Source organism: Pseudopipra pipra, chromosome 7, assembly GCF_036250125.1.
Source record: "Pseudopipra pipra isolate bDixPip1 chromosome 7, bDixPip1.hap1, whole genome shotgun sequence".
NCBI lineage: Eukaryota > Metazoa > Chordata > Aves > Passeriformes > Pipridae > Pseudopipra > Pseudopipra pipra.
In genome coordinates, this window is record NC_087555.1 from 20,211,398 (window position 1) to 20,223,662 (window position 12,265).

The following is a 12,265-nucleotide window of genomic DNA, read 5'->3' on the forward strand; positions in this document are numbered from 1 at the left end:
TCATGTTCATATATCACTTCTAAAATGTTAAACATGATTTTCCAGAATTGCCTGGTGGCACTTGCATGTATCAGCTAGTTTTCTTGAGTTTCTTCTATCACACAACTTGTGTGTTTTCTTAGTTTTACTATCACATCCCATCTGTTTTTTACTAGACTGAAAGCACTCTGGTTTCTTTTGAGTCTTAGGCAACCGGGACCTGTTAGCTATGGATAGAATAGTTGTAAAGTCCTTTCCTGAGGGAGGAGCTGTCAGCTACCCTGGAGCCTTGGGCAGTGTTCTTAGCTGATCTGATTGTGACCATAACAATTCACTTAGTGGCTGCTTTTTGTAACTACACTTGCCTTGTCTGTATGGTAAGTGGCATACAGACAGTAAATCTTTTAACAGGTAACCTCTGTCTCATTCCAGCAGCTTAGCAGCCAACTTGCAGTGTTTCATTGTGACATTGGCTGTTTTTCACTCCTGAAAGCATCATTTAGCTGTGCTTTGCCTTTAGTGTTGTTGCTATCTCTTGATGTGTACTGATTATTAAGTGTTGCATCATTTCAGGGATCTGCTCTTTACTCAAGAACATGTGATGATTAAATCGTAGGAGCAGTTTTCTATATTTAAGTGTTGAGTCCTATAACTTGATCTTGAAACATCATATGCTAAACATATTTCCTTCTTCCACTAAAGAATACAGAGGGAGAGATAAGTTGTAAACCTATGGAGATTTTTCGGAACCACTGAAGTAAATGGTAGGGTTTTAATGGACTTATAATTGTGTATTTTAGAACTACATTTTATTAATACAGAGAGATTTTAGTCCCATTCTTCTTGGTGGCAATCTGGAAGCAATCAGACTTCAAACATCTATTTTGCTCTTACCAAAAGTTAACAGCAATGCCTTTTCATTTAATCTGGAATTGACCTGAAGTCATTAAAAATAAGTTAAGGAGAACGATCTCCATAGTACTGGACAGACATAATCTGCTCTTGATAGTATGGTAATGTGTAATGAGGAGCCTGATTATTGATTAGCAAATGACAACTGAGCATGAAAGAAAGGGATTTACATAAACGTGGTGAATCCTCAGGAACCTAATGCTTCTTTACAGTAAATGCTCTGTTCTCATGGCGTTTATATGATCCCACAGGAGCTTTAAAGTTCTGATTCACAAAATTACTTTAAAAAACAGACTTCCTCTTCTTACTGCTTTGGTTCATCTCTGTGCATGGTACCATGACTTCAGATATCAAGAAGAAAAGGGGGGCAAGGGCAGAGAAGAAGTGAGCTGTGATTTTTATTGGGGTAGGAGAGGGTTCTTACTTGCTCTGCCCTAGCTGAATGGTTAAATTACCATGGCTGAAGCGTAAGAATATTGCAGGGCAAGGAAAGTAAAGGTACAGAAAACTGAGATGCCAGGCCAAACCTCGACTTTGGGACCAATGTATACATCCACTTTCAAAGATTTTACTCCCGCATCCTCTTTGCAATATTGGAAGTACAGTGCCAGTTTGTATTTCACTGTTTTGTGTGTATTAACTGTGTTCTGTAAATACAGTTGAAACAAAGTTTTAATTAATCAAAACTGAGATAAGAAACAGGTACTACATACCTTCAGAACAGGTATTTAATATTTAAAATGGGGTATAGCATCACTTAATCTGTGACTACTCAGAAAGTAAATTCTGCTGTTAATAAAAAATACAGGGCATTGACTGAAAAATACAGCACCTGTGAAATAAACTAGCACTATAAAAACAAGATTACAGAGGGAACCACGTTTATCTTGGGTTTTATGCCGTAAGCATGTGAAAGTGAAAAATAGGTGACAAGTTATTGATAGAATGATGACCTTTTGAATTTGAGTGACATTTGGTGTGGTCAAATACTGTTTGTCCCTCCAGCAAGAAAAAAAAATATAAGTACATTTCCTTTAAAAAAACCTGCAAACCCTAATCTTCTGTAGTTTTTTTCCTCAATTATATTTCTTGCGTCATATGCACAATGATCTTGCCCCAGAGATGTAGAATAAAACTTGCATGAGTACAGCTCTAGGATGTACAACGCACCTATCACTCTGATTAGTCCACTTCATTTTGATGTGAACTTTTGCTTTCTCTGCAGTCTAAATGAGTAAGTCATTTAAATTCTTCTGTGATTTTAATTACAGCTGCAACTGCAGTGAGGTGGTGCAAATGCCAGACTGCTTGCCCTTGCTTCTTAGGCTATACTGTCCTGTTTTTTCCATTCGAACTTAGTTTGCTTTTGTGGTAGTTTCAATGCCATTAAAATTATTGATGGAAGGAGCATCTGTGAGAATGAAATTTTGTACAAGTGCGATAAGTGTGATTATTTTGGTTTTTTTCAGTGTGCGTTTTTTGTTAAAGCACACTGACTTAAACTTGGCCAGTGTCTTTGGTCCCTGATGGTGGGGGAAATTCTGTCCTGGTGGGAATAGGGCTTGTTGGGAGTATGAGGAAGGGAGAGGCTGATTGATGAAGGGTGCCATGTGGCACTACGTGTTATGTTGCTATTCATAATAAAGTTTCTACAGTTTTAGTTGAAGACAAACTTATTTCTGGTTATAGAAAAGAATATGTATTCTGCATTCTGCTGTTGTCTCTTCCACTCATGAGTCAGCTTTGTTGATTACCATTCTGTCAGTACCTGCGTTCTTGGAGGACACTGACTCCGTATTTCAGTCTTTGTAAAACACACGTGATGATAGAGTACATGAAGCCTGAAAATTAGGCAAGCAATGCAGAGACAAAAACTGGGTGTTCTTACACACATGCAAACACCCTTCATTTGGCTTACCTTGTCTGGGAATTTTTTTCTTATTTTGGGAAGGAAGAATATATAGTTACTTAGCTATGGTAGGATGCATCTCATCCAGGAATACAGACTCTTTCTAAGGGTTTTATGGAAGGTGCTGAAGCTTGTGTGAAATAGAAGCTGATATTTCAGATAACTCTTCATAAGAAGTAGTGAATAAATTTGTAGGGAAAAAAAAAGTAGTAAAGAAGAATGAAAATCTGCTGCTTGATACATAATCAAGGTATGCCAGCATGGTTTAGACCCAAAGTTTCATTCCAAGAATCTCGTTTTCTTGAATTGCTGTTAAATGATAGACATTCTGCATTTAAAGACAAAAGAAATAATGACATTTAATGTCTCTAATTTACAGTTGCATCATTACACAAACATGATTTCTATTTTAATTCAACAACATAGATCTTTTGTCAATCATGTGGAACATAACTAATTGACTATAGCAGGAATTATGCTATCATTGGGTAATTATTTGGAAGGATTTGTCATTAAATGTGAATGCCTGAAATCTTTTGTGGTTTAGGATTTTTTCAGTAGAACCGTGTCAATCTGAACAACTGCATAATTTGTTTAGTCTCTAATCCTGATTTTGGTAAATATTAGCATTGTTTGGCAAATAATTTCCTTCAAAACAGAGTATCTTGTTTGTATATGGGGGGCTAAGTGATGAAGTTGGCCTATGTGTTTTTTCTAGTTCTTTAAGGAAGCATTATTCCCTAGAAAATCAGATTTGGCAATCTTAGTGTGCACATCAAGTGATCCTGATGGAAACAAAGTAATAATGACTTTGCAGAACATGCTTTCATAAAGTGTACAGTTTTAAATTCTGAAATTACTTTGCCAGAAAGATGCCTGACAAAATGTCTTAGCATGGCATGCTTTGGTGTCACCCTTATTCAAAGCATGTTGAATTCTTTCCATTGGAGGTGAGTCCATAGTGAAAAGCAACTTGCAGTGTACTAAAATGCACATAAGTACCTAAAATTTACTACTTTAAAAAAGAGATGGACTAGTTTTATCCATGATAATCAAAGTATATTAGTCTGTAATGGCAGAAAGCTAGAAGCAAATAAGAGGTATTATAAGAGATGGCAAAAAGGTCTGAGTTGGCAGTTTAAAATAGAAATAAATTTTTCACAAATGCATTTGAGAAACTAGGAACCATTAAGAAATGATGAAGAAGATAAAATTATTAATCACAAAGATAGTAAGTGCCTTTCTTCAAATCCTATTTCTATTTAGCAGAAATAAAGCCTGTGTGTGCTGCTGCATGATAAGAGTGTAATGGATGTAAGTAAAAAAAGGAACAAATGAAACACTGCTTGGAAACTGCCTACAAATAAATCAACAAATCCAAACAGTTTTCACCAAGGGAACTAGCAAACTCATTTGCAGTTACAGTGACATCAACTAGAACCAGAAGAGTGTCTGAAGGCTGGAGAAGAGCATGAGCAGCTTTTAGTGGAGAACTCAAGTGCATCTTCTATTTGGTGGATTATATAATGGAATACATAATTTATGGAAATCAATAAATGTCTGGAAGGTAATGGAACAATAACCAAAAGCACTTACAGGCTTCTAGCAAATTAATCTTGCCAAACTTCCTTTGTTTTGCTTTCCTCAACAGTAGTATACCATTAAAGAGAAAGCAGCAGTGTCGTAGAGTTCAAAATACTTCAGAGTATAACAGTTCCCAATAGCAAAGTTGGATTGCTGAATACATATCAACCTTCCTTGAATTTCCATCTTCACTTAAATAAACTGACTTGACAAGTTAAATTTCTCTTTGGGATATTCTGCCATTTGGAGACAAAGTAAAATAGACCCCATGTGGATCCTGCTTAAGGAAAGAGTCTGTGACAGGAGCAGCTGGTCTTTCACAGAGCTGTATCAGTCTGTTAAAAAGTGGTAATTTTCATAACAGGTCATAATTTCTTAGTGCCTTTTTATATGGTGGATGTTCTACTTACGGGAGGTCTGTGGAAAGATCCAATCTGAGCACTTAATGTATTATGTTTCTAAGTCATAGAATCATAGAATGGTTTGGGTTGGAAAGGACCTTAAAGATCATTTAGTTCCTACCTTCTGGTTTACTTCTGCAAAGGTGCGAGAGAAAGTTTTTATATGTTTGATTTGTTCCTTCTAAAGCGTGTGCAGGAAATGAGTATTTGAGTTACATCACACATTCAGTCAAAACATATCTTTTTTAAGAATAATGCTAAATTTCTGTGCAATTTACCTTTTATTGGAAAGCAGCAGCTTTAACAGGCTTATTAGGTATAATAAGTGTCAGCAAAGGGATGTGGATTGTCAAAAGGGAACTTGGAGATGGGTCATATGTTGATTTTTTTTTTCTAATTTTTTTTTTTTTTTAACAGAAAGCCATCCAGGTTTTTCTAGGAGAGAGGGGGGGGGGAAAGCTGAGATTCATACTAGTTCTCTGTTGAATAAAAATAGTGCAATATTCCATATAACGGCATACTTCTACAAAAGAAGTAAATGAGCCTTGTAAGTCTGTACCTAGCTAGCTACATTATCTGCAGCTTTCTGTTAGTGATCTTAAATTCCTGTAGTTCTTTATTTAGGGAACATGAAACTCCTTCAGCTTTGAAGCATTCAGTAGATTTGGTAAATGAGTACTTTTCATTTTAGGCACTGCATGTGGCATACTTATTTTTCAGGGTTTGCTATCTTGCTGTTGCCCGTACTGCCAATCATTCTGGGGTTTGTGTTTCTCTGTGTTGCTGGCTTTGACTCTGTAGTATTCTTAGAATTATTTAGCAAGCGATAATAGCTGTTAAGTCACAGCTGAATATGCCTGCCTATTGGATTTAGTTTTCCCACAGCAAGACTTCATGGCCTGGTATGCTGAAATATGAGGTTGCATACAGATTCCTTGCTGAGGAGAAGAATAATGAACCTCAAAACACATCCTGTTGCTATTAACTTTTCAAGTGGATTGAGCTATTCATTGGAAAAAGAGTGTGCTACAGCAATTAAGTTCATCCCTATGCTCAGTTGGCTTGCCATTTCCGAAAATTAGATGGACGTCTGTTTTGCAAAGAGGCTAATGTTTTGTTGATGGTAGAAATTATTAACTAAGACCGAAGCTGGAAACATGCAAGGAATGGAGGTTTGGGACACGGTATGAGGCTGTAAAGGAATTCTTTAACATTGGTAATAAGTAGCTTCAGACTGTTTCACACACTGAACTGGTTAAAACACTCTTAGTGGCAAACAGGAAAGCAGAAAACCATTGGCTTTAACACTGTGCTGCTTGTTTTATGTGTAGGTAGAACCTCACTGTTGAGGCAGTGGTGGTCAGTGAAAGAATTTACTCATTTTAAAATAGTTTTATAAACACTCTGCATCAAGACCGCTTTTCAGCATTTAACATTTGCTGGATACTTTGTCTCTTAAATTAACGTCTTAGTATACATGTGATCTAAGGTAGGGAGTGTTAAGTCCAAGTGAGTATTCTGTTGTTCTTACAGGAAAAGGTACATAAGACTCGGACTATATTGAGCTATTAGAGTCAATATGACAGAGTGTCTTTTGAGGATGAAAAGGAAAATATTAATCAGGGACTTTGTTTTATCCTTTAAGCTGCCAAAGGAATTTTCAGCTTAAGTATATTTTTTATTACTTTTCCCAAAATACCGCCATAAAAATACAATGGAGTCTCTCCAGTCTGCGTGCTTTGGGAGAGCAGTGTTTTCAAGGAAATACACACTACAAAAACATGGTTGTCAATACCAGAGGTATTCTTTGGGTATAGGAGCTGGATAGTTCTGTTCTTCATTACATTTTAATGTAATAACTGACTGTTTTTCAGGAACTCCAGGAAAGAACTTAATGACATACGGTTTGAGTTTACTCCAGGCAGAGGTAAGGCTCCTGCAATTGAATTATTTTCTTACTGCTTAAAAAGGTATTTTGGAAATTGATTGCTGCTTGTGGTTAATACAGACTGCTTCTCTGGAATGTTTCCTACTGTGCAGAGCTTTATATGGAACCTCACTTGAGTAAGAATTGCAGATGTATCTAAATTCTACTGGGAAGGTTGCATAATATATATATTAGAAGACTTGATTTGCAGTATACTTTTACCAATTTCATGTCTTATTGAAATGATCTATGTGGTATATAAGATTGCGCATAGCAATATTTACAGCTTTTGAATTTCCATTTTCACACTTGGAAGACATCATAGGAAATGGAATATAGTAGCCATAAAAGTGTATGTGGTGATGGTGGTAATGTTTAAGTTTCTTTCCCTTTTGTAATAAAAGAAAGTCTTTTAATGAGTATAAAGTTCACAGCATTTTTCAGATGCTGTCTTCAACAGAAAGTTCAGCTGTATCTCTAGCTTTGTTATTATCACCAGAAAGAAATTCTGATATTGAAACTTTAAATTCTGCTGTGCGCTTGTAGAACTGTATAGGCTTTCTAGTGCTAAGAGTTTTAAGAACTTCTACAGTTACCTTTGTTTGAAGAAAACCAAGTATTACTAGGATAAAATGCATAGTAGGCTGATATGTTGAGTAAGAAGGTATCATCCTTGTTAAATTACAACCCTTTGAACTATGAACACGTTTCATATTCCTCAGAAGTCAGTATTCACTGTATTTAGAATAGCCTTCAAAGAGTTTTCACCTAAAAATGAATCCAGATTGGAAGAGGTCTCTTTTCTGGTAAATCCCAGTATCTATCATGTGCAGTAGTTCTGTGCATGGATATATTCTGTGTTCTCTACCTGCCTTTCTAATTGATTTTGGCAACGAGTAATAACGAAAGAGACCAGTTACTTAATTGGGCAGAGAGTGTCTTGGTTTGTGAAAAGAGTTACATGGGAAGCAGTTACATAAGCCATTTGAGAATTCTTACTTGGTTGAACAGTAAGAGGGTATACCAGCACTGTTCCTAGTCAGTCACTGAGGCAGCCAGAAGGTTGCTGTGGTTCTCATCTCCAGAAACTGCAGCTAGCTCAGCTATGTTGATTTTCACCTGTGTGTTTCTCGAGGAAATGATGTAACTATGTGTAACTGCCTCAAAGCATGGGCTCCATACAGATGTTTGGTGTTGGGGACACATTACAGTTGAGATTTAGCTGGAATTTAGCTTGTTCCTACTGCTTCTGCCTCCTTCCCTTTAAGCTTCCTAAAGTCTTTATCCAGGAACAAGTACTAGTGACAGGGGCTTAGGAATTAACCCACTCAGGTACAGGATTTAATAGAAAATCATCCAAAGCTTTGAATGTCCTGAGTCATAATACTTAAAAGCTATTTTAAACCTAAAGCTCAAAATAATAACTGTTCAACTGTGCCTCACTGGTAACAAACAAGAAAGGCTACTCAGCATATCTCTGTCTAGATATACAGAACAGTGGAGGGGATGAAGAAAACAATGAAAACCACTCTAAAGCATTGTTTATTTTCTTGGTTGTGAAGATACTGAACTTGTAAAATGTGTAGAGTATGTAGTTAGATAATAAAGGAAAAATGCTAGTGGCCAGGGGAGGTCTGTAGGGAGTTTGCAATGAATCAAATCATCAGCTCATGCAATTTGCTGTGCAGAGGCTGATAAGATAATTATCTTTTTTCCTCCTAATTAAAGATAATTTTGAATTCAAGCCTGCCTCCATGGGTGTTTTGGAACTAGAATATATTTTTGTTAAATTGCATTGGATGACTGATACTTTTTGTTGTTTTTGTGGCTCTCATACTTATTCATTTCACCTTTTGCACAGACACAGCAGATGGCGTTTCCCAGGAGCTGTTCTCTGCAGGCCTGGTTGATGGCCATGATGTAGTTATAGGTAAATTACATTTTTGTTTTGCTATTACGCTCTTGTGACAAGTTTATGTTAAATGGATGTGAAAAAGTGTTTTCTCTGATGCTTGGTTTTCACAAAATCCTTTTTTGTCCTAATTTTCCTTTTATGTATGCATAGTTCAGTCAAAAAGACAATTTTGATACCAGTCCAAGGATTGCTTTTGGAAGTCAGAACTCTTTAGTGGTTTGAGAGGGATGATATAATATAGTTCTCCTGAAGGATTATTTACAGTTTAATGATTGATCATTTTTGTGATAACTTCATTTTTTGGTTTAAAAATAAAATGTTTTTCAGTAGGATTTTGCAAAGTGTGCTTTGGCAGCTCTGAAATTAGTAAGCAATCTGTTTGGGTTCATAGAAATAGAAGCAGGACAGAGTTCAGGACCTATGGAAATTGCACTTAGAGATATTTTTTCTGTGGTAAACAAAGGTAATCGGAAATGTTTTCTGGCTGCTGAGAAGAAAGATAATTCTCTCTTTTTCTGTTCTGTGCTTCAGTAATTTTTTAAGTGTTTTTTTTTTTTTTTACTTGAAATTCAGTGCGTTGCAGAGATGATTAATTTGAAAGTGCTTATTTCCCTGCACCTCTTTCCTTTCTTCTAGTTGCTCAAGACTGGTAGATGTACAGTCGCCAATATCAGAGGGGGGGTAGTATATGCTAAATGTGGGAGTAATAATTGGAAGAATAGAGGCAAGTCAATTTTTGTGTTGCAGTCAAAGAAGTTCATATCAATTGGTTAAGAGATCCTTAACCAAACTCCTAAGTGGTATGAAGAGTGTTTTTCAACTCCGTAATGTAACAGTGATATACAGTTCCCAATTAATCACAGCATTAAAGCATTTGAAATTGAAACAGCTCTCTTACAGCATCACATCTGCTGAAGGTACTTTCATACTAAAATGGAACCATGATAAATCAAGAAGCCCCGTTTATTAGTACGTTGTCCTTAACAACATCTTAGTTTATAGTGACACTGATAATCCAGTTCCTAGAGAAGCCACAGTGTTACACGGTAAATATCCTTTTGCTTTCCTTGGTTTTGCTCTGCCTTTGCTTATTCCTGGTTTTATTTTGTCTTGTTAGATTAATCGTCTTTGAAACTGAATAAAGTGATGGCTTTTGTTCAACTAATTCCAACTCATTGTAATCAGAAAATGGGATAGAGCTGCATGAGTACCAAACATAGTGCATTTATTTTTGTGCTCAAAGAGCACTGTATTCTAAGGCATTTTGTAGAAAGTTTTGTGCCTTCAACACGTGCACTTAACTCAGTATTTCCAGCAAGATACGCAAATGTATTACAGGTGGAAGAGTATCTCTAAATCCTCAGGGTTTAACTAAGGACTTAAATATTTCAACACATCTGGCTCATTTAGAGCTAATGCACTGAATGTGACTCATAATGACTAGACTGCCAGGAGTTCCGGAGGCTTGAGGGACATCCGCAGGTAATGAAGTTTTGCATCAATTGCACCTAAGTTATTTTAGCTATATCTGTTGTATGAAAAAGGTGCAATTGAGAAGGTATATTGTGTGAAACTAGCAGGTTTCACAAAAGTTCCCACCCTGCAGAATTTTTGGTGTGGTGGAAACTTAGAGGTACAAGGTGGAAAAAAAAACTGTGTTAGGTGAATAATCACCACTGCTGTAGTTGTGGCAGAACTATAAATACATGATATAAGAAATTCTCCAAGTGTGCAAATTATTCTTCATGCATGCGTATATGTATCATAGTGCATGTACTTGTCTTATAGCCATGATAAAGTAAATAATAATTTTGAGTTACTTTAAAGAAAAAAAAAGAAAAAAGTAGAATTGGCAATTGCCTTCAAACAAAGCTCCTTTTTTCAGCATGCAGTCCACCAGTTCCTACTTAATTGTGTAAATGAGGAATAAATCTCTATGGTTACTAGTGGGATTAGTTTGAGTTTTGCCTGATAGAGAAGTGATAAACTCTTGGGCCTAGAGTGTGTTCTCTGCCCCCGTGGATCTGATCATAGTTTTGAGGACTTTCCTTTCTGGTTACGATGGAAAAAAACCCCACAACTGTAAATTTGAATCAGAAATTGCAAAAGCAGCAATGTAAGGAATGTTCCTATTTTTAATAGTAATTTAGTTGCTGTTATTTATTTCCTTGGCATTCACTTCTCTGCCAGTGGTTAGTATGTCAAAATAAGGATTTATTGAGATTCTACAAATTAGAGATATTCTATTTCAGAACCTACCTTGAGCACATCAGGGAGGCTTTTCCAAATATATTTTTCCTTGTTTCAAGTTTCAGATAAAAGGTATTGAAGTAGCCTGGCTGCTATTTCATCTTCTTAATAGTTTTGTCAGAACAATATCTATAATTCATCGCTGAATTTGGGACAGGAGGACTTGTGAAGATCTGATGGGGAGAAAAGACTACCAAGTAATAATATGCATAGCAGAATGTGACCTGCCTTATTTCTGCACAGACCTGTATTTCAAATCTAGTCCAGTGTGATGGAGATATTTGTTAGAGCTGTCTTCAGCATCTTGACGACTATCAAACTGTTGTTAAAACCTGTGTCTGAAAGCCAGCACTTGCTTTCTACATTCAGTCACAGGCAAATGATTTTTTTCAACCTTGTACTCTGACTCATTCTTTTGTATAGAGAATTTATGAGCACAATTCACTGTAATATCTCAGGCTCATTAAATATCCCTACTAGCAGTGATTGGCAGCAGGTCTAAATTTTATTTTAAATGTTCATTTGAGACTAGACTGAGGTTTAGAATGCTCAGGATCATCAAAATGAAGGGGAAATTATGAAATCTGTATATACTCATCCCTCATCTTCCTGGATAGTCTTCCCCATTAGACACATGTAGAATCAAGGTCTGAAATAGCTAAGCATTTAGGTATCCAAATATATTCCACTTACCTTTTTATAAACATTGTTTATAAACCTTGTTTTAAACATGCAGTGGTTTGCCTAAGTGTTCTTCTCACCTTCTGGGGGAAAAACTCAATTTGAAATACCAACCACCTATTTTTTTAATAACTTTCTGGGAAAAGGTATAATTTGCCAGTTATATTAATATTTTAATTAATCAATAAAACCAGTTACCACAATTTCAGTCTTTTTCCTTTTTTTTCCTCTTCTCGATGACTGTAGAATGTAAAACACTACCTTGGGGTCAGATATCCATGCTAAGTAATTGAGAATTTAGTAATTTAATAATGTGTTATTGGAATTGAAATAGGTAGATTTCTAACACTAACTTATTTCACTTTCTTTTTTGATACAGTGCTCCTGTTTAGTAAAAATATACTGCTTCTGTTGGGTGGGAATTTTCCCATCAGCTACCTAAAGAAAAGTTAATCTTGTGTATTATTTTATCAGTTCTCAGTTTTTCAGTTTTTGCTGTGACCCCTGGTTATTAATACCCCATGTTAAAGAATCTTAATGTGAAGACATTTGAAGTCTATTATTATTCCATAAACTTGTAGTATTTTTTTTTCATTTTGAGCAAGGGTAATTATTTGCAGTAATTATCTATGGTCAGTAGATGTCAGTCAGGAATATATGACCCTGATGTCTCTTCCATGCCTTTGAGTAACCTAGTGGAACTGGTT

At 36.0% G+C, this 12,265-nt stretch overlaps 1 protein-coding gene across 5 annotated transcripts in view; it reads left to right on the top strand.

Moving 5' to 3' along the window:
• STK39 (serine/threonine kinase 39) overlaps positions 1-12,265 on the top strand; it is an 81,417-nt gene that overhangs the window by 56,165 nt on the left and 12,987 nt on the right. For 4 of the 5 annotated variants that reach the window (XM_064660983.1, XM_064660979.1, XM_064660980.1 and 1 more), the window contains 2 exons: positions 6,660-6,712; positions 8,574-8,642. In XM_064660983.1, coding sequence (XP_064517053.1) covers positions 6,660-6,712; positions 8,574-8,642 — 122 coding nt within the window. The remainder of the gene's footprint in view (positions 1-6,659; positions 6,713-8,573; positions 8,643-12,265) is intronic. The other variant, XM_064660981.1, reaches the window with a different exon arrangement.